The 23,645-nt window shown below is 44.3% G+C and overlaps 1 protein-coding gene across 5 annotated transcripts in view; it reads right to left on the reverse strand.

The window, feature by feature from the left end:
• The window catches only part of MYO1B (myosin IB), a 193,420-nt gene that overhangs the window by 144,867 nt on the left and 24,908 nt on the right, over positions 1-23,645 (reverse strand). For all 5 annotated transcript variants that reach the window (XM_075608349.1, XM_075608350.1, XM_075608352.1 and 2 more), the window contains one exon: positions 16,310-16,425. In XM_075608349.1, coding sequence (XP_075464464.1) covers positions 16,310-16,425 — 116 coding nt within the window. The remainder of the gene's footprint in view (positions 1-16,309; positions 16,426-23,645) is intronic.

The following is a 23,645-nucleotide window of genomic DNA, read 5'->3' on the forward strand; positions in this document are numbered from 1 at the left end:
ATCTGCCAGCAGTATTATTGTAGGCGAGCTGCTTATGAGCATACCATAGTATGATCAAGAGAACCGAATGCACAGCATTATTAAACCTCCTTCTGATGCATGACTGCATCAGACTCTCCATTCAATATTTATCATCAGTGGGTTTTGCAACCATCTATTATAGCACAACAGTGGAAATAAACGGGCGATACAAGGACGTGTCACAAGTTATGAGATTAATGTGACCTTGCTAGACGCGGACAGAATTTTTTTCCCCACATTTGCACTATTGCACCAGAAGAAAAGGTGAAAGACTGTAGTTGAATCTGCTAAAAAATATTCTGGCCAATAACCATATAAAATGTATGTATTTAAAAAACATGCAAATCTATTTTCAAAGTCAACCACAATATATAATTACAGTTTTAAGACTACGTCGATGGGATGAGGCTATTACTTCAGGGGTAGACCAAAATAGAAAATACTTATGAGCCAGTGTTTTGTAAGGCGTGAGGGGGAAGGAGGGTTGGTGTCCTGGCTACACCCCTCCCGTCAGCAGGCCTGTGTCAGAGTGTGTGTGTGTGTCTCAGTGACACACTGACTCCTCACCCCTCCTTCTGCCAGTGTACATTGACAGCAAGGGCGAGCAGAGTACAGGAGGGCTCAACTACATCCACCCCCAGCCCTCACGCAACTGCTGCCTCCTGCTCTCCGATTACCACCCTCCCCCATCCCACTCACGGACTTCACCTGTCAATCACCGCTGCTGCCGTTCCCAGCGTGCCAATTATGGCTTTGATGTCGCTGGGGAGTGCTGTTGCCAGTCATAGTGGTAATTGACAGGTCAGTCATCACTTCGCACAGCACAAGCATCATGGGGGGAATTTTAGGCGCCCTGGATATTTCCATCCCTGTATTACATATTTATATAATTACATTTTCTATTTAAAATTAGCATATTATGATATACATTGGCCGTGTGCTGATCATGATCTTAAAAGATCGTAAGATACAAATGACTAATGTTCACAACTACAATTATATCCACACAAGGTAGATAGTGAGGTCTCTGTTCAGGTGCTTGCAATCTAATTTAACAAAAGATACAACATGCATGTAAACCTTTCAGTGCAGTTATATATTCTGAAGCATTGCATCAAATTCCACTATTGTAATCAACAGGTTACGCAAATATTTGCAACAAAAATGTGGACCGTTTTAGATGTATGCTTCCGATACTCAATGTTACAGCACGTTGTGTGCAGTAGCAAAGAACAAATATTTGATTCTTTGCCAGATAACTGTTCAAAATATGGGGAATGGGAAAATCACAATATCCTATTTTGGTTTGGAAGAATTATTTCTTCCCTGCATTTTGGAGTTATTCTAAGCAAAGGAAAGCACCAGAAAGTACTTTATAGCGGTCCACAAAGTTGTGTGTTCAACTCATATCTGGATTACTAATACACAGTGTGATTTTAAGATCATCACTGGTCTCCTTGCATCTATCGACAACCCTTAAAAATGTAATGTATTTTTCATGCAAAATAACAAAGCAACCTAGTAGTAAGTACATGGTCTAAAGTGGGTGAACACACTGTGTAGTACCAGCCCATTACGAGCTTCATTTTAAAAATGTAGAGTGCTCTACATGCACCTGACCCAATAATCTTTATTCTGCCTATGGTTTACCCGGCTCCTCCATCTGTAGATGGACAAGTTTTGAAATGTTGTATGGTCCATATAGAAACCCAACCGTCTCAAGATATCCATGGTACAACCCACATATTAAGTGACTTTTAAGTCACTATATGATATACAACCACCTTAAATTGTTATACATGGTCTGGATGGACATCTGTGGGTGATAAGCTGCAAGGAGTAAAACATAAATTACATACATGGTTGACCCCCATGTCCAAGTTTTCTACCCTTTTATCATGGACTTGTTGGTTGCTCCACCTTCTCTCCTGGGTACAGGATGGTCTTATCAGATCTTACATATGACCTATTTACATAGCCCAAGGTAAATATCAGTATTGGCATGTAAGGAAAAAGAATTGAAAGTGCCATGACTGATCTGTATTGTATTTTTAAAAATGCCAAACCTATTATATAGAGCAGAGGTGCGCAAACTTTCCCCGCTGCGCCCCCCTGCCTGCTCTCCCTTCCCTGCTCACGCCCCCTCCTTACCTTGTTTTTGGCGTCAAATGACGCTGCGTTGCCATGGCAATGTGCCGTCACACCGCTTCGCCGAAGACAAGGTAAGGGAAGTTGCAGAGGTCTCACGCGATCCCCCGAAATGTAATTTAAATTACTTGGGGAAGATCGCAGGGCCTCCAACGACCGTGAACCCCCCCTGGAAAATCTTACACTGCCTCCCCCTCTGCCCCCCAGTTTGAGCACCCCTGATATAGAGTATAATTCAGGGAAGAATATAAAAGGAAAAGTGTATCATGCATAAATACCCCAGCCCCAAAGATATTCCAATCTAACTCGTGTGTTTAGAGACATGGGAGTACATGAAAGTGCAAATTTTATTACTGTGCTATGGAAAGGCTTCTTTGCGAAGGGGATTTTTTCCCCCAGGTAGCTATCGCTGCTCATTTTAGTGTACTAATGACATATGCTTAAAAGGGGATACCGTAGGGGGAGTGATGCCTTTTTACAAAAAACACATTGTTTCTAAAATATTATTTAAGTCTGTTTGTTAACATGATGAGCTGAGACTTGGGAGGCGTTTCATTACCCCTCTCTCCTCATCCCCTTATCTTTGTTGGCTGATAAGGGCAGGAGGTCTAAGGGTAAAGAAAACACTTGATTGATAAACACTCCCCCATCCAAAAAGCCCAAAAGAAATGCAATTGGTAATTAAATATAAAAATGAGCCACATTTTCGCTGTTGGCACGGTAAGGCTACGCTTATAGTGCCGGCGACGGTCGCTGGAAACTCAAATAGAGAGGACTTCCAGCAATCGCGACCAATCCGTCGCACTGGGTTTACTGTAAGCGCACACGACGGCGGCAATGCATTTGTTTTGCCGCGACGCCGCGACGCCGGCACTATAAGCGCAACCTTAAACAAGTTGAAGGAAGCCAATTAGATTGGTTTCCAAAAGGTTGTTTTGGGGCAGCAATGTGGGACTGCACTTTTAAACACAAGGGTGTTAATAAAGCAGGTGGGGTTAATGACCAGAAGAGATAATCATCAATGGATGTACAAAGAAACAAGCCACTATTATCTGTTACTTGTTACCTGAAACAGAATAGAATACTGTATTTCAATGTAATTATAAAGCATGTAACAATATTTTGATATTGCTACCCGATTCTTGAAACAATTGCTTCTCGTATCGTAGACCTGCAAGAGCAGCAGGAATTATTTGTTATGAGACAGGGAAATGATAACCTTCAAATATTATCACCTCTGCACTTCTGATGAAAAAAATAAGCAGTAGAAAATGAAACTCATTTCTTCTTATTCATTGTTTACATTCGCCTCAGGACAGGGTGTAGAGGCAGAACTGAAAAAAAAAAAGTTTGTTCACAGTAAAAAAGGCAGATTAACTGCTACATGACTGAAGGTGTGAATAATATTGCAGAAAGTATGCGCTAGGCTACTCCCTTTGATGCTGTAACAATGTTTCTCTCTGCCATTTATGGTTGCTGACCCTCGTGCCAGCACCTTGATGGTCTTTTATATCAGCAATTCCCACTACTCAAATTGAATTCCCTAATTCAGGGGTGGACAACTCATGTCCTCAAGCGCCACCAACAGATCAGGTTTTAAGGATATCCCTGTCTCAGCACAGATGGCTCATCAGTAGTTCAGTCAGAATGACAACCACCTGTGCTGAAGCAAGGATATCCCTAAAACCTGGCCTGTTGATGGCCCTTGAGGACTGGAGTTTGCCCCCAATGCCCTAAAAAATTAGAACTCCAGCCTGGCAGCCATATTTGATTTTACTTGCATTGTAGCATCACATAAAGTAGAAGAACGTTGGGGGGAGTTCCCAGGAGCAAGCAATAGCGCAGCTAAGCTCCAGGAAACCCCCCATTTCTGATTCTGTAAACGGAAGCTACAATAAAAAATAAAAAGAGAGGGGGGAGGGGGATTGCTCCTTTAACTTCTGTAACTCACACTGATACATATACAAATGCTCACACAAGCATACACATGAACTCACCGAGACATACTCTGACACCAATAAACAGTGTAAACAGGGACACCTAACATAAACAATGATATACACAGATTTGCAAATGCACAAGATATGTACAGATGCAAGTGTACTTAAATATGGTGATATACTGCTCAACAAGGTAAACCAGTGCGGTTTTGTTTACAATTCCTTTAAATTGCTGCAGCTGGAAATTTTATATCCATGTAGCAATGACGAATTTGATTGAATCCACGTTCACTTTTTATCTGGGAGTTTGATCCTACTCATTAGGTACTGCTCTGTCATAATGAGGTCTACAGAACCAATGACATCATTACTGTTTCTGAAAACCACTAGCTCACATAACCAACACATGATAGGTTGAGACTTTCATACAAGTGAACCGGCTTTCTGTTTGAGATAACATGCTACTCTTAAAAGCCCAATTCCCATGTATCTACATACAGTATCCTGAATCTGCAATACGACTAAAGCACACAGCCCATATTTTACCTCCAGCCCCCCAGTTCTGCAGATTTTGAACTACAAAAAGATTAATGATAAAGTGTGAGTTGTCCTTTCCCCACTGTGTTTGTTGTTTGTCAATGAAAGTAAAATGTTAATGCACCATATTGCATGCATCTGTGCTTACTTCTCTACATGAGGTTTATCAAGGAGGAACCACTTCGGAGAATCATGTTCCATGGAGTTGTAGTATAAGTGATATCAGTGTCTATTTTTATTCACTGGGTTTATTGCACGGTAATATTGCACTGTTATATTCACATTAATTTTGCACCACGAACACTAGTTTGTTTAATTTAGTGTGTTTTGCCGTTTGGGTTACCACAGGTCTTTAGGCTGCATCTGAGTTTGCTCACAAAATATCAATTATATTTGTTTGCGCCTTATTTTGTTCACTTTAGAAGGGAGCAGTGCTTAACTACTGTGGAATCATCCTAGGCACCCTGTTATGAGGAAGGGGGCTTTACTCTGTGTGAGCCCACACAGTTAACCCCTTTTGGCCACCGTTATCCTAAAGCGGGTAACATAGAATTAGAACCGGGACAACTATTTTTAACCCAGGTTCCCGAGATAATTATCTTTTTAGTTTTGCGGTAGTCTTCCTGCAAATTCAAAGATGGTTGCAGGAGACATTAAGTGGGAAGTTGCAAGCCTCTTCCTTGATGATATTGGGGCCTTCTATTGGCCAGTAAAATCTACTTTAGAATGGCACTCCATTACACCGAGTATAAAGACTGTATACTACTCCCGAGTCCTCTTAAAAAAAAAAAGAAAAAAGTCCTAAGCGTTCTTCCCAATATTTAACATGTTTATAGTTTCTGTATATGAGGCACAAGGACCACTACCTTTTAACATATTTCAGCCACTGCTTTAATGGGAACTGCCTCTTCAGAAACAAAATCTTTAAAAATAAGTGAATCAACACATTGGGGCAGATTAACCAAGCGAAGGTACTGGTTAGCGAACTCGTTCTGACGTTACACCCCATTGACTTAAATGGAAATCAATGATGGATCTGGTGCCCCAACCTGTACCATTGCTTGATGATTCTGCCTCATTGAGAGCTAGAAACTGATGGTTCTTCGTTGTTTGGGAATCAGCATCTACCAGCTGCTATTTATCAGTACTGATGGGGAAAAAAAAAAAAGTCAAAAGGGAATATGCTGAACATGTCATTTGTGAGAGGCATGGCAAATATTCATCCTGCGGTTACACAATTCAGTGCATGTGGCTTGAAGCCATTGTCCGAAAGGCCAATGCTCTCATTTGCAGACACTGCAATATTTGAATGTCAAATGCTTAAATTCCAGAAATGATTGGACTGCATTAGCAGCTGGGGCAGATTTTTAAATTCCCCAAATACATAGATTTAGGAAAAAGCAAATTCTATAAAATAGGTATATTTTAAATATGCTCAAGGCATCGTAAGAATAATAAATAACGTGGAATAAAATAATAATTATTATACATATATATATATATAAATACATACATATATATATATATATATATATAAATACATATACATATATATATATAAATACATATATATAAATACATATATATATATCCAAAGAGAATGACCTAGGCGCAAATGGAGACAAGAAAAAACAATCATAGGGTAGTATGTTCTAACAAATAAACCGCCAGAAGGTATAATATGCACTCACAGCGTATAGGATAATATCAAGCCTTGTATCCACTCTGGGATCTGGAACAATTAAATGATGAGTCTGGAACAGCTGGTCATCCACAGCAATTGCAATCTCGAGCAAAGGTACCCATGCAGGAAGAGAGATAGAACACAAATAGCGTAACACAGTTTATTAAAATTATTAATAAAAATGACTATAAGTAAAAGACTCACATTCTGTGAGATATCATAAAACTTTTGAGAATTCTGAGCATCTCACACTCATTGAAAAAGGGTAGTAACACTAAGCAGATTTCTTCAACAGTCCTTAGTCTGTAGATATGTAACCAATAGGGAAATGAGTCCAGGTTGTAAATAGCACACACACTTAGTGTCTCTACTGTTCCACACAGTCTCCTTGTGTGAGCTGTCTCTTTCCGTTCTTATCAACCTACATAGGTCTATCTCACTGCACCTAATGTGCGTATAGTACTCACGGTACTTAAAGGTAGGTGCTGTCCGGTTTCACATATAGAGAGTTCTTTCTGTTTTCCCACGAAGAGTTCTCAATCTTCCTCCGGTCACCCACGTCTCCTGGGGACGCTCCGTGCCACGTGACGACGTGGTGACGTCACTCCCTCTCGCGAGAGTTCGTCCGGTGGGCTGTGGGAGCGGGGCCTCAATCCTCTGCGCTGCTAGTCTTCCTGCAGGCAAATAGTGGGACAAACGGCCACCGGCACCTCTTGGCTGCTGTCTGCTGCTACTCCTGCTGAATACACTGTGTTCACTGTCTGTAAACCACGCCCTACGCGTTTCTCCGTTAGGCTTCGTCAGGGGCTGATTCTGCTCTCTGTCCCTCATCTAGGGTTATATACCCTCCTCCATTATGCAATTGGTTAATTAAAAAAATCAATTAATTAAAGAGTTTTTTCCATAATACATTGGCTCTATGGTTTTGATATATATAATGCATAGCCAAACAATTGATTACTTTTAGGTACCATTTATACTACTACCATACTGTGCAGCCTTTGATGATTAAATGGTGAATAACCAAGTATAAGCAAGATTAGTATATAATCTACCCCCAAACCATTAACCGGCTATGTAACACGTAGCCGTGATACAATTCTGCAACACGAAGGTTAGAAATAGTATATTCCCCCACTTTACAACAAGTCTATACAAACTAATGATTAGTCATCAAATCCTTTATGGAATGGTGTCTAAGCAACTATTAGATAGAGGTATAAATGTTTAGAACCTATATAATGTGTCTGTATATTAAGCATAATTATACAATGCAATATGTATTATTTGTCTATTTTGTTTAGGTTGATCAATATACCAATTATGTATTATATTAGAGGGTGACTACATATTTAAATTTGCTCTTGCTTATACTTGGTTATTCACCATTTAATCATCAAAGGCTGCACAGTATGGTAGTAGTATAAATGGTACCTAAAAGTAATCAATTGTTTGGCTATGCATTATATATATCAAAACCATAGAGCCAATGTATTATGGAAAAAACTCTTTAATTAATTGATTTTTTTAATTAACCAATTGCATAATGGAGGAGGGTATATAACCCTAGATGAGGGACAGAGAGCAGAATCAGCCCCTGACGAAGCCTAACGGAGAAACGCGTAGGGCGTGGTTTACAGACAGTGAACACAGTGTATTCAGCAGGAGTAGCAGCAGACAGCAGCCAAGAGGTGCCGGTGGCCGTTTGTCCCACTATTTGCCTGCAGGAAGACTAGCAGCGCAGAGGATTGAGGCCCCGCTCCCACAGCCCACCGGACGAACTCTCGCGAGAGGGAGTGACGTCACCACGTCGTCACGTGGCACGGAGCGTCCCCAGGAGACGTGGGTGACCGGAGGAAGATTGAGAACTCTTCGTGGGAAAACAGAAAGAACTCTCTATATGTGAAACCGGACAGCACCTACCTTTAAGTACCGTGAGTACTATACGCACATTAGGTGCAGTGAGATAGACCTATGTAGGTTGATAAGAACGGAAAGAGACAGCTCACACAAGGAGACTGTGTGGAACAGTAGAGACACTAAGTGTGTGTGCTATTTACAACCTGGACTCATTTCCCTATTGGTTACATATCTACAGACTAAGGACTGTTGAAGAAATCTGCATAGTGTTACTACCCTTTTTCAATGAGTGTGAGATGCTCAGAATTCTCAAAAGTTTTATGATATCTCACAGAATGTGAGTCTTTTACTTATAGTCATTTTTATTAATAATTTTAATAAACTGTGTTACGCTATTTGTGTTCTATCTCTCTTCCTGCATGGGTACCTTTGCTCGAGATTGCAATTGCTGTGGATGACCAGCTGTTCCAGACTCATCATTTAATTGTTCCAGATCCCAGAGTGGATACAAGGCTTGATATTATCCTATACGCTGTGAGTGCATATTATACCTTCTGGCGGTTTATTTGTTAGAACATACTACCCTATGATTGTTTTTTCTTGTCTCCATTTGCGCCTAGGTCATTCTCTTTGGAAATTTTCGTTACCAGCCCGTGGAGCGGTAGACCTTTTGGCTGCAGACTGAGTCAGGGAAAGTTAGACTGTAAGGGTATATACCCTCCATTACATGTGGTAATTATTCTATTTACTAATTTCAGTGTGGTTGCGCTCATTGTATTTCTGTCTTACATATATATATATAAATACATGTGTGTGTGTGTTTATTTATTTATTTATATATATATATATTTATATATATATATATATATATATATATATATATATATAAATAAATAAATAAATAAATAAATAAATAAATAAATAAACACACACACACACACACACAGAATATAAGTTACTAGCTGATATACCCGGCGTTGCCCGGGATGTAAATCCGTAATAGGTAGTATTATTTATAAATCGTGGAACAATAGGTTGAGTATTTGTTGGAAAGGTTGGATAATAATGTTGAAAAGAAAGATGGAAGAAAATGTAATACGATGTTGTATAAAAATGGTTTATTGTAAACACACCACAGTACAATGTATATTTTGGTGACATAAGTGATGTAAAAATGTGAGGCGTGTGTCCTGCTAGGGTGTGAGCGTGTGTGAGGCGGCGGGTGGGTGTTCAGTACGGGTGGCGCGTGAGTAGTGAGTGCTGGCTGTGGGTGGGGCTCCTGCTAGGGTGTGAGGCGGCGAGTGTGTGGCGAGTGCGGGTGACAGCTGGTCAGTGATGTTGTTGCGTAGGGGCAGGAGGCGGCAGGTGTGTGTCGAGTGTGTGGGGTGGGTGAGAGGCGGCGGGTGTGTGTCGAGTGTGGCGGGTGTGTGTTGAGTGCGTGCGGCGGCTGTGTGGCGCAGGGGTGTGAGCGGTGGGCGGGTGAAAGACAGAAGGGCGGGTGGGCGAAAGGCAGAGGTGGGAGGGCGGCCGAAAGGCGTTGAAGGAGGGGAGGTGAAGGGGGGTGAGGGGAGGTGAAGGGGGGGTGAGGGGAGGCGAAGGGGGGGCGGAGGGGAGGTGAAGGGGGGGCGGAGGGGAGGTGAAGGGGGGGCGGAGGGGAGGTGAAGGGGTGTTGAGGGGAGGTGAAGGGGTGTTGAGGGGAGGTGAAGGGGGGGTGGAGGGGAGGTGAAGGGTGTTGAGGGGGGGGGCGTGAGGGGGGGTGAAGGGGGGGTGCCGGGAGGTGAAGGGGGGGGGGGGTGACAGGAGGTGAAGGGGGGGGGGGGGTGACAGGAGGTGAAGTGAAGGGGGGGTGACAGGAGGTGAAGGGGGGGGGTGACAGGAGGTGAAGGGGGGGTGACAGGAGGTGAAGGGGGGGTGACAGGAGGTGAAGGGGGGGGTGACAGGAAGTGAAGGGGGGGTGACAGGAGGTGAAGGGGGGGTGAAGGGAAGGTGACAGGAGGTGAAGGGGGGGTGACAGGAGGTGAAGGGGGGGGTGACGGGAGGAAGGGAAGGGGGGGGGGTGACAGGAGGTGAAGTGAAGGGGGGGTGACAGGAGGTGAAGGGGGGGGGTGACAGGAGGTGAAGGGGGGGTGACAGGAGGTGAAGGGGGGGTGACAGGAGGTGAAGGGGGGGGTGACAGGAAGTGAAGGGGGGGTGACAGGAGGTGAAGGGGGGGTGACAGGAGGTGAAGGGAAGGTGACAGGAGGTGAAGGGGGGGTGACAGGAGGTGAAGGGGGGGTGACGGGAGGAAGGGAAGGGGGGAGGGGGAGGTGGAGGAAGGGAAGGGGGGAGGTGGAGGAAGGGAAGGGGGAGGTGGAGGGGAAGGGGGGAGGTGGAGGGGAAGGGGGGAGGTGGAGGAGGGGAAGGAGGGGAAGGGGGAAGGGGAGGTGTGAGGGGGGAGGTGTAGGGAGGAGGTGTGGGAGGGGAAGTGGGGAGGGAGGGGGGGAGGAGGGGAAGGGGGGAGGTGGAGGAGGGGAAGGAGGGGAAGGGGGGAGGGAGGGAGGAGGGGAGGAGGGGAAGGAGGGGGAGGGGGGGAGGTGGGAAGGGGGGAGGTGGGGGGAGGTGGAGGAGGAGGGGGGAGGTGGGGCAAGGGGGGAGGTGGTGGGGAGGTGAGGTGAAGGGGGGGTGAGGGGAGGTGAAGTGGAGGGGAGGTGAAGGGGGGTGAGGGGTGTTGAGGAGGGGGGGTGAGGGGAGGTGAAGGGGTGGTGACGGGAAGTGGAGGGGAGGTGACAGGAAGTGGAAGGGAGGTTGAGGGGGGTGAAGGGTGTTAAGGGGGAGAGGTGAAGGGGGGTGACTGGAGGTGAAGGGGGGGGTGACGGGAGGTGGAGGGGATGTGAACGGGGGGGAAGGGGAGGTGAAGGGGGGGGAGGAGAGGTGAAGGGGGTGAGGGGAGTTGGGGGGGGGGGTGAGGGGAGTTGAGGGGGGGGGGTGACAGGAGGTGAAGGGGGGGTGACGGGAGGGGGGGGTGACGGAAGGGGGGGGTGACGGGAGGTGAAGGGAGGGGGGGTGACGGGAGGTGAAACGAGGGGGGGGTGACGGGAGGTGAAGGGAGGGGGGGGTGACGGGAGGTGAAGGGGGGGAGGGGGGGGTGACGGGAGGTGAAGGGAGGGGGGGTGACGGGAGGTGAAGGGGGGGGGGTGAGGGGAGGTGAAGGGGGGGTGATGGGAGGTGAAGGGGGGTGATGGGAGGTGAAGGGGGGGTGACGGGACGTGAAGGGGGGGTAACGGGAGGTGAAGGGGGGGTGACGGGAGGTGAAGGGGGGAGGGGAAGTGGAGGGGGGGTGACGGGAAGTGAAGGGGGGGTGATGGGAGGTGAAGGGGGTGACGGGAGGTGAAGGGGGTGATGGGAGGTGAAGGGGGGGTGACGGGAGGTGAAGGGGGGAGGGGAAGTGGAGGGGGGGAGGTGAAAGGGGGGGAGGAAGGGAAGTGGGGGGGTGACGGGAGGTGACGGGAGGGGGGGTGACAGGAGGTAAAGAGAGGGGGGTGACGGGAGGTAAAGAGAGGGGGGTGACGGGAGGTAAAGAGAGGGGGTGACGGGAGGTGAAGGGAGAGGGGGGGTGACGGGAGGTGAAGGGAGGGTGGGGTGACGGGAGGTGAAGGGAGGGGGGGGATGACGGGAGGTGAAGGGAGGGGGGGTGACGGGAGGTGAAGGGGGGGGGGGTGACAGGAGGCGAAGGGAGGGGGGGTGACGGGAAGTGAAGGAGGGGGGGGTGACGGGAAGTGAAGGGAGGGGGGGGTGACGGGAAGTGAAGGGAGGGGGGGGTGACGGGAAGTGAAGGGAGGGGGGGGTGACGGGAAATGAAGGGAGGGGGGGTGACGGGAAATGAAGGGTGGGGGGGGTGACGGGAAGTGAAGGGAGGGAGGGTGAAGGGAGGGGGGTGATGGGAGGTGAAGGGAGGGGGGGGTGACGGGAGGTGAAGGGAGGGGGGGTGACGGGAGGTGAAGGGAGAGAGGGGTGACGGGAAGTGAAGGGAGGGGGGGGTGAGGGGAAGTGAAGGGAAGTGAAGGGAAGTGAAGGGAGGGGGGGTGAGGGGAAGTGAAGGGAGGGGGGGGTGAGGGGAAGTGAAGGGAGGGGGGGTGAGGGGAAGTGAAGGGAGGGGGGGTGACGGGAGGTGAAAGGGGGGGTGAGGGAGGTGAAGGGGGGGTGAGGGAGGTGAAGGGGGGGTGACGGGAGGTGAAGGGGGAGGAGAAGGGGGGAGGGGAAGGGGGGTGAGGTGAGGAAGGGAAGTGGGGGGGGGGGAGGAAGGGAGGTGAGGAAGGGAAGTGGGGGGGGGGGGGAGGAAGGGAAGTGGGGGGGAAGGGAAGTGGGGAGGGGAGGAAGGGAAGTGGGGGGAGGAAGGGATGTGGGGGGGGAGGAAGGGAAGTGGGGGGGGGGAGGAAGGGAAGTGGGGGGGGGAAAGGAAGTGGGGGGGGGAGGAAGGAAAGTGGGGGGGGGAGGAAGGAAAGTGGGGGGGGAGGAAGGGAAGGGGGGGTGCGGGAAGTGGGGGGGAGGTAAGTGACAATGTATCATGTGGCCGCTTGCTCCCCCTTCCCCAGTGTCTGCCGGTCGTCTGTCTCCCCCCCCCCGAAACCTTCCGTCTGTCCCCCCCCAAAAAATCTTCCGTCTGCCCCCCCCCCCCGAAACGTCCCGCCTGTTGTGGGCCGCTCCCTCACCCGTCCGGCCGCTCCCTCACTCAATCACCCGTCTGGCCGCTCCCTCACTCACTCACCCGTCCGGCCGCTCCCTCACTCACTCACCCGTCCGGCCGCTCCCTCACTCGTCTGGCCGCTCCCTCACTCAATCACCCGTCCGGCCGCTCCCTCACTCACTCACCCGTCCGGTCGCTCCCTCACTCGTCTGGCCGCTCCCTCACCCGTCCGGCCGCTTCCACGTGGATCTGAGGCGGGAGGCAGCGTGTTGTGGCTGCTCCCACGCTGTGTCCCGGGCGCTCGCTCCGTTCCCCCGCTGACTGTAGCGGCCGGGGTGTGAGCTTGGAGGCAATGCAGGAAGGGACACAGGGGGGGGGGGGAAGGGTGTGTGTGTGTGTGTCTGTGTCTGTGTGTGTGTGTGTGACCTTTGGCCCGTCACTCCGCCTCAGGCCAATGAGAGGTGTGCGGGGGCGGGCAGAGCCATCTCATTGACCTGAGGCGGAGTGACGGGCCAAAGGTCCAATTGATTTCCCCTAGGGACAGGACAACCAGACACGCATACAACGCTTTGACAAATATATAGATATAGATAGATAGATAGATGGTGGGTGAAAAAGGCGACAAAAAAACCTCCACCGTATAGCATATAGCCAATAAAGAATATCACTTGTGAGCACACACACGTCTTAGACAGGTCTGCAACCCTGCCTTTTACTATTATCACCATGCAAAGGAGCACACAATGTCACCCTTTTGCCTGAAATCTATTTTTACATGGAACCCTTATAAGCTAATTCTTACTGTTCACACAGCTTTTAAGCAATATATATATATATATATATATATATATATATATATATATATATATAATCAAAAAATAAATAGACGATACCGTTCTGTGGCTAACGAAATGCTTTTATTTGTGCGAGCTTTCGAGATACACTGATCTCTTCTTCCGGCGATGTTACAATGAATGAAGCAAAAGGTATACTTAAAAACAGTGTCTCTTGGAATGTTATCTGTGCTGTTCCTTCCCCCGGTGTGGATGTGTTTTATGGCTAGAGGTGTCAAAAGGTAACTGAAAGCAAGTGAAGAAAGAGTGTGTATGTGTATCAGTGTGAATACAAGTGAATGGAGAGCCCACAGTATATACAGTGCTTTACACAAGGTGTGTGTGGAGTGGGAGTGGATATAAATGGTGTGGGTGGGTGTGGAAATGTGAGTAAGACCACACCTTGATTATGGAGTACAATTTTGGGCACCAATCCTAAGAAAAGACATTATGGAACTAGAGAGAGTTCAGAGAAGAGTCACCAAATTAATAAAGGGGATGGACAATCTAACTTATGAGGAGAGGCTAGCTAAATTATATTTATTTACATTAGAAAATAGGCGTCTAAGAGGGGCTATGATAATTATATACAAATATACTCAGGGACAGTACAAGGAGCTTTCAAAAGGACTGTTCATCCCACGGGCAGTACAAAGGACTCAGGACCATCCCTTAAGGTTGGAGGAAAGGAGATTTCACCAGCAACAAAGGAAAGGGTTCTTTACAGTAAGGGCAGTTAAAATGTGGAATTCATTACCCATGGAGACTGTGATGGCAGATACAATAGATTTGTTCAAAACAAGGTTGGACATCTTTTTAGATGGGAAAGGTATACAGGGATATACCAAATAAGTATACATGGGAAGGATGTTGATCCAGGGATTAATCCGATTGCCAATTCTTGGTGTCAAGAAGGAATTTACTTTTTCCCTTATGGAGATATCATTGGATGATATGTCACTGGGGTTTTTTGTTTGCCTTCCTCTGGATCAATAAGTATAGATATAGGATAAAGTATCTATTGTCTAAATTTAGCATAGGTTGAAGTTGATGGACGTACGTCTTTTTTCAACCTCATCTACTATGTAACTATGTTGCCATGACAACCGTCACAGCACGTGACGTCCCGTTGACATGGCGGAGCCATCTTGATGGGACAATGCAAGGGGAGATGCCGCTGGATAAGGCTGCGCTAAAGAAGGTAAGAGCCGAGGCCCTTCACACCAAACATCTCAGCTGGTTCTGCAGTAACCTAGAGATTTCATATCTCAACCAGTAGCCCAGAGATACCTAGCCGAAATCCGTAGTCTCCGGGTCAAACCCGCAGTGGTGGCAACCCTGATTTGTACAAAAAAATAAAAAATACATTTCGATTGGCTAAACAGCACTTTTATTGGAAATGCACTAAAACCTCTGGGATACCAAGTATTGTGTTCCAGGTATTAACTATGCTGCCTAATTAGATAACATATGGTATAACAGATGTCACGGACACTTTCATATTCTAAAAGATACTCTCGGAAATAAAATTTCCTTTGCGTGGAATCACTAGATAATTTGGCAAAACTAACTACTCATGGAGGATTTGCCCAACACACACACACACACACACACACACACACACACACACACACACACACACACACACACACACACACACACACACACACACACACACACACACACACACACACACACACACGTTCCCCCCACTCTGGGAGATTATGGCTATGAGACTGCTTGGTGTAGTGCTGGGGTACAGGGCAGACTTTTAGGGATCCTTCTGGTTCTGTTCTTCTCGGTGTCAGCGCCTCCAGACATAGGGGCTTTACAGCATGACTGAAGGGGGTCCCCATTATGACAATCCTTACTCTCATTTACCTCCCTCCATACAGACTGCAGCAGAGCCAGAAGTACAGATGAGGATGTTCTTTATTTCAGCAGTCACTGCTGGTGTTATTGCAGCGTATGCTTCGATTGGATAGGGTGAACCCATGGCTTCTGGATGGTATAGCCTGTGGGTAGTGGTGAGGCCTGGCTGGATTCGATTAGTGCCTCAGCCCATGAGGGGCTGAGCACATGTCTCACTCCCGGCCGGGAGGAGACACTGCAAGCTCCTACCCCATGCAGGGGCAGGCTGGAATTAACTCCAAAAACGAACTAACTTAAGGTCTCACCCCTAAGGGGCTGAACTTCAAGCTATAATGTAGGCACTTCCTTCCTGCAGCTCAAAGAGGGAGGGCCCAGTATCTGTACCACCATCGGCAATCACAGATCCCTGTGTCATCTCCACTCCTGTCACTCAGGAGGTCAGCATGAGGAGGGGGAAAACCCTATAGGATAGCCTGTCACTGTCTACATCTTATTAGAACTTACGTGACAGGGTTAGGTAGAGAGCTAGATGGCCAGCCACCGATATAACTAGACAATGTAAATATATTTAAAAAAAATAAAAAACATGCATTATGTACAGATAAGTTCAAGAATCTTAAAATGAATGTAAATGAATACAATCTGTACATTTTCTGGAATCTCAGCCCAGAATAAGAGAGGCATGCATTTTGTACAGCGGTCAGGGAGATGATTAGACGGCTTACTTTATTTGACCAAAGTTAATACTTACATATGTGGACTAAGTTCATAAAAGTTTCGGTTTCTGTAATCTTCTACCTTCTCCGGTGTATAAATCGGTAGCGACCTGTATGGGTTTATAGATATAACCACGCTGCCTATGTATGTCTGCAAGAAGAGCGAAAGGATTTATTAATAAGACTATATGCAATAATGTTAGATTCAATAACCTATTTTGCTGTCAATTTCTTATTGGCAATACATTCGCTGTAAACATAAGATAATCTACATTTTACCATCTAATAAAATCAATGTAATAATATTTCAAGGCATCTACACGGCTCAAAATTCCAACATCTGCTTCTCCCTCATATACAAACACTCATGCGTGCATATTCTGTTTGTTTCCACCTAGACCCAGATCCATAGACCGGTGCTATGCTTTAGAACACTCTCACTCCCATTAATATGAGTGTGAGCGGAGGCGTGGTAAAACATAGCACCGTTTTGTGGATCTGGGTCTTCGTTGTAAAGTTTCACAAAAAGCAAATGAATGAGCCATGGGTGTTCAGGACAAACATTATTTACAAATAAAATGGATATCTAATATAAAAGAATCTATAGGTCCTTAAGAGCACAGACACTACAATTAATGATTCAAACCCTTTGCTTTCTTTTATTTATGCTACTAAAAATCACTCAATAAAAGCAATCAATATTCTAAATTTCATGGTATTTATTGCGCTTTTGCAGCTAGGCTTAAACAAAGAATCACCACAACTGCTAAATTGATTAAAGTTTTTTTTTTTTTTTTGGCCAATCTAATTGGCATCCTTAAATTAATTTAACCATGCTAAAAACAAAGATTTTGCTTTTGTTTCTCTGGAAATTATTTACAAATTGCACTTTTTTTGTCAATCAAGTGTTTTATTTATTTATCTATATCCCCACCCTGTCCTCAGAATCGAGGGGGAGAGAGGGCGGAGAATGATGGGAGGGGGAGAGAGGGTGGAGAATGATGGGAGGGGGAGAGAGGGCGGAGAATGATGGGAGGGGAGAGAGGGCAGAGACTGATGGGCGGGGGAGAGAGGGGCGCTGCTTGTGCAAACTCTTGAAAACACAGTGACAGATCTGTCTGAGGAAATGGAACCCCCCCCCCCCCCCCACCAAGCCTCAGGTTGTTGTTCAACAACTAGCTTTACATGAATATGTACAAATTATATAGTAGGTTACAGATTTGGTATAAATAAAAAAGCATCACTTATCCAGATGTAACCCCTTAAGACAGGTTACTGCCATTAGTTAACTTTGGTTCTAGGAGGCATTGCTCTTTTAATAACTGTTCCAAGTCATTAAACATTATAAAACAAATGTTAAAGGGGCATTAGTGAAGAAATGGTGGTGTCATGTTTAATATATGTGAATGACACCATTTAAAAAAAATTTTATAATCAGACGAGAGAGACTTGAGTGGAGCACTACCGTCACACACAAAAAAAGAGATCAAGAAGGGACTCTAATAAAAATATATATTTATTACATCATACGGGATCAAATAGAGGTTAAAAAAACGCACCTACGCGTTTTGCGCAAACCACGCTTTATCAAGGTGTAACAGAATAGTAAAAATAAGCACATAGAAACCTTCCCCGAGTAGAACATCACGCACTAGGGACCCATAGACTCCCCATCTATTAGCATAGCGCTACCAACGTCAATACCTATTGGTTCTGAACATCTCTATGGGAAAAACTTTATTGAAACAGACCAACATAAAAGACTGAAAAATATTAATGGAAATGAAACGAAATTATGAAAAAGTGCAAAAGAAAGATACTAAAAAGCGGATACTAAAATGACATAACGAAGCAAACAGATATGTAAATCGAGAATATATGCACATAACTATAGAAGTACATTACTAAGATAAACAAAAAAATTGTGATTAATGTGATATACACACACACACACACACACACACACACACACACACACACACACACACACACACTATCTATAGATCTTATCAGATAAAGTATATATAACCTCACTTAATATAACCTAATACTATCCAAATTCATAATGTTTAAATAAATGAATAAACAACCCTTTGTGTACAGATACATTTGCACCTATTAACACTGTGATTTAACAGTGGCCTAGGGGTAGTTCTACACATATATAATGAATGGGACAACAATAGTATTGGTTATCACTGACACTGCAGATACAGTACATGCAAAATTATTGGTCTCCTGCAGTATGTATATAGAAAGACTCGAAAAATAATCAATAAGCCAGACATCCAATAACTATATATGTGATATTATTGCCTGGACTAAATCTTGTAAATAGCCGAAAGCGAAGTATCCATCCATTGTATTATATAAGTTATGAAGATTCAGTTTCAAGACAGAGTCTCAATCATAATTCAGCATATCTATATAAGTACACAAACATTCTGAATCCTCAGAGAATCCAAAACGAGTCACAGTTACCCTAAATGAGGCCAAAATTATCATAAAAAGTGACTAAAATTCCAGTCTATATTTAAACCAAACAGGATCCTTGTTTTTAAGATAAAGATCCAGTAGGCCTCTTTTTGATCTAATCCTCTGATTCTATCACACCCCTCTTTCTAATGGGGGAATATGCTCGATCCCATTGAAACTAAAGTTGTTCATGTTCCTCTTATCGCAAAGTGTGAAATGTTTTAGATACCGGATGATTGGTATAACCTTTGGAAATAAGTCTTACATGTGCCATACTTCTAGTCTTCAAACATCTGGTAGTCCGACCTACAAACAGTTTGCCACAGCCGCAAGTGAGTTTAGGTATATGACAAAAGTTGTTCCGCAATTTATAAATTAATTAGCTCTATGTGTCTCTTTAGTTACTGTAGAGTTGAACTTCTGTGAGGATTTCATTTGCATGCAGATTTTATATTGATTACGCCTAAATTAACCTTTGGGTAGATTCATAGGTGTCTCCTCCTTTGATACAAATAGGCTCGGGGAAAGGGAATTGGCAATGGTTTTGGCACATCTGAATACTATATTAGGGCCCAGCTGTACATATGGTTTCAGAACCTGTCCAGACACAAAACTTCCCAATGTTTCCTAATAATGGACTTGATCTGGTCAGCCTGCTTGCAAAACTGAGTAATGAATAGAGGAGTCTCACTTCTAATGGCTTTCTTAGGGGTCCTCTTCAGTAAGTTTGACTCGTCCATATATTCTACTTCCCCCAGAGCACAAGCAAAATCTGATGAACTATAGCCCCTGGACTGTACACAGACATCTTCTCTCCCTTGAACAATTTTGTTTTAGCCTCAAGAAATGGCCTTTTGGGATTCCCTTAATCAGAGTTCTGCGATGGCAGCTGTTCGCTTTTAGGAATATATCATTTAAATCAGACGAGTATTTCTTTTCTTTTTTTAATTAATTTTGTATCCCCATAGTAAAGTGTCATTAAATTAACCCTTAAACTGCCAGACAAGGATACTTGACTGGGAGGACAGAAATGCTAGAACAAAAACAAAAAAAAAAAAAAAGATGTTCCCGGGGTCACTTATCTGTGACATCTAATGACATCACATCTTCCTATTGGTGACCCTGGAGGCCATATTGGTAGATTTTGGCAAGAAATTACAATTTTGTTTTTTCACCAGAAAGTAGAGGGGTCCATTCAGCTGGGAGGATCACAGAGGTCCCCAGATCATCTAACACTAAAAAAAAAATGCTGCTATTTTAGATAAAGGAGTTATATTGGTGAATGCTTTATTGCAATTCCATTATACCTTGAGCTTGAAAAACAGCCAAAAATCAGTTAGTGTCACAGATTAAGCTGCACAATCACACAATCAGAGCACCATTTGAGACATCTGCCTGATTCATATATGTGTTCTATTTGGCTTGCTCCTCTCAGGTTTCTACTTATGTCCCAATGGTGATATAGGATCCTGTGTTTGAATTCTTACTTTAAGATAATCAATCAAGCAAGAAAATACTAGGGATCCAGTTTGCAATTACCCAGTCATGACATGCAGTACAAGGAGCACTGCATGTTCCAACAGAAATTGACTTATTAGCACAAAATTATACGAGGCTTAACCTTCAGGTAAACTTTTTTTGTCTAATTTATTTTTCCCATCGCCTGGGGTGTCTCTAGGAGACGACCATGGTCTTCTGATCTCTGTGGAATCCCCAGGTTTCCAAGATACAATTTCGTTTTTCCAGCAGGCAAGAATACTTGCCCAGTGGATGCAATATAGCCTCCAGGTCCAGCCCAACTATGTCAGCTCCCAACAGCATTGGGAGATGTTGCAACTTGGTGACTTCACAGCAATATTTGTAGCTCTTACAGGGACAAAAAACAAACACAAAAAAAACCTACAAATATCTTGGAAGCCAGTGGTCTCCGTTTCAGATGTATTAAACATTTTTGTAAATAAAAGTGGTTTAACACAAAAGTGGGGATTGTGTTCCATTCCATGGTACATCCTGAAAAGCCCTCAACACTTCTCGATTATTAGTGGGGACCTCTACAAATACCTTACACAAATGGTAATGCATGCTCCACACTTCAAATTGATGTTGCTAGTTTTAACCCTGGTTGCCAGAGGGCCCTGCAATATATTGCAAAGGCCTGCTGGCAGAAAAGGGGTTACATTGCTCTTTATCGCCCAAATCTAATATAAATAGCCCTAACAAAAGTGTATGTTTTCTGCCCATGTTTTAACATTTATTTATAGGATTTCAGGATCATGGGATAGAACACAGGTCTTGTAACAGGGTTGCAGGTGGATTGTTTAATAAAAAGCACTAATTTTACTAAACAAGATGTCTAAGAGTAGAACAAAATTCCAGCTAACATTTATGAAATAATTTGCTATGGGGAGGGTCAAGAAGCAAAATATATAGAGTATTAAGTTAAATATATGTTTGTGTACAGATGTAGCCAGACTCGTTGTTCCAAATACAGGTGTGCATACTTTTCGTCCAAGTTAAAAAAAAATATCTGGTGAAATGGGCTGGTTTTGTCAAACTTTTAAATTTTAAAAAAAAGTTTGCCAAGTATAAAACATGAGGGCGAGAGTTTACACCGCCTAAAAAACACGTGGAGAGATTCCTGTGAACCCACCTAAGATAGCTGTAATGAAGCAAATTTAAATATGCAAAATATATTTGCAAGGTATCGCTCTACCTGCTGAATAGATGAGTGTTTTGGGAAGCCAAAGGATACGTTGCTATATAGGTCTCATTTTAGGTTATTAATATTATATAAGTATTTATTATGTGCCAGCATGTTGCTACACTTCCAGGTTGTTAACGGCATAATTATATAGATTCTGTTTATGGTATAGTTCATCTATTTTGTATTGGAACACATTGATCTTTTCACCCTGGCATTGCTCTGTGCTTTATACTGTATATTCATGACTTCATGGATAATATCCCCATAGGACCGTGGTATATTTTAATTTTATTTGAATAGTCTTTCATTTCAGCTGCAATTCTGTTAATATAATATTTCATACAGTATTTGAATATTTTCATATTTTTTTAATCGATCGTGTTTAACGCTGCAGACCATGCAATATCCTACATGTCCGTTTGTCAATAAATCAGTTCTGTACTATGAGAAAATAGTTGTAGCATTTTTTTTTAGAAAACAACTCTGAATAACATTTTTTTTTTTTTTTTACAGCAACCATTTATAAAGTCACATCACCTTCTTCTTATGAAACACTACCTGGTCTTAATTACTTTTCATTGTGTGGATTTTATAGATGCATATATTGAAGGGAAACAAAAAAAAATGTAAATGAATACATTTGAATACTTTTCTATTTCTTTTTACAAGTTTTATTGTGGGGCTCTATCTATTGTTAATGAATGATAGAACAAGTTATTACCATCTGTAAACATGGTTATTACCATCACAAACATGAACTACTGAATGGCATGCTGTTATGTACATATGCATATGTTACACATGTTGAAGGAAACAGTGCATATGCAAAGAAAACTAACAACATGTTTTGTTTTGTTTTGCAAATACCAAGAGACAGCTACTCCACTTCCCCATTTTAGAACAAAGTACAGTATTACATTACTATGGACGTTGAAAAAAAAAATATGCAACACTGTGGTGAGATAGACCAAGACAATAGTGTACCATGTAACATTACATACACTTATGCATAGAAACCAACAGGCCAGTTTTTTAATTAGTCTCTTTGTAAAGCCTCAGTCCCAAATATATGTTCACATACACACATATATACACATGATAGATATATATATTTGTTTTTTTTTTTTTTTTTTTTTTTTTTTAACTGCCTTGTAAGAAACAGTTGTCGTCCCCTCTGCACCAAGAGTGCACTGGGGAGAGAGATAATGAGAAGAAGTTATAGATCAACCCCCCTGGGGGAGGGGGGGGAGAGGAGGTATGGACAGGAGGGGGGTGTAGAATAGGAGGTCTGGATGGGTCTGTGGGGGGGGGGGAAGAGGAGCTGGTATGGGCCTGGGGACAAGGAAGGCTGCAGGAGAGGAGGGAGCCATATTGTAAAAGGGGGCAGCACAAGATGGCACCTGTAGACCGCAGATGGGCCTGCAAAAGCACTGGACAACAGATGCCTGAGGAAGGGGGGCCCGGCCCTGAGGGGCGGCATGCTGCAGAGGGGAGAAATCTACAGGCAGGCAGATGGACCTGCAGATGGTTGCAGAAGGAAGGGGGGGGGAGGGAGGGGCAGCCTTGTACGGCCCGTTGACACAAGGCCTGGGACAATTGTCCCAGCTATCCCCCCCAACCACCCTGTCGGCGGCCCTCGATGAGATGTGTTGGTGGAAGTACATGCTGGACAGTGGATTGGAATGTGCGATTGTAAAATGTAGGGTCTCCTCTATCATTTCCTGGTAAAAACAATGTTAGAACACGCAATGCTCTGTAATAGCAGAAACTGCCTTTAAAATCTACCTAGAGTGAAGGTCACATTGCAGTACAGACATGTTCCCCAAACATAACACTTTTAGAGCCTCTAAAAAAATCCTGAAGGAGTTACTAAACATTTTGGCTTTTATTTCCATGGCAACCAGTGCAGGCAGCCATTTCAATCTATGCCCAACCCTGTTTTTGAGAGTTCTGTATTTCAGAAATGGAAAGTGCACAAAGATACCAAAAATAGAGCTTGGGAGTACAGACTGGAATGTTTTTAAAGGTCTCCAAAATTCTATATATTTTTTTTTTTTAACTTAAATTTTTTTATTGGCATGTTTTCAAATGGAATACAGAAAACATCCCCACTGTACCTATTCCAAAATTCTATTTTAACACTAATGTTTAACCCCTTGAGTGCCACATGTTAATTCTGGGAAAATTGGCAA

Source organism: Ascaphus truei, chromosome 7 (genome assembly GCF_040206685.1).
Source record: "Ascaphus truei isolate aAscTru1 chromosome 7, aAscTru1.hap1, whole genome shotgun sequence".
NCBI classification, from domain to species: domain Eukaryota; kingdom Metazoa; phylum Chordata; class Amphibia; order Anura; family Ascaphidae; genus Ascaphus; species Ascaphus truei.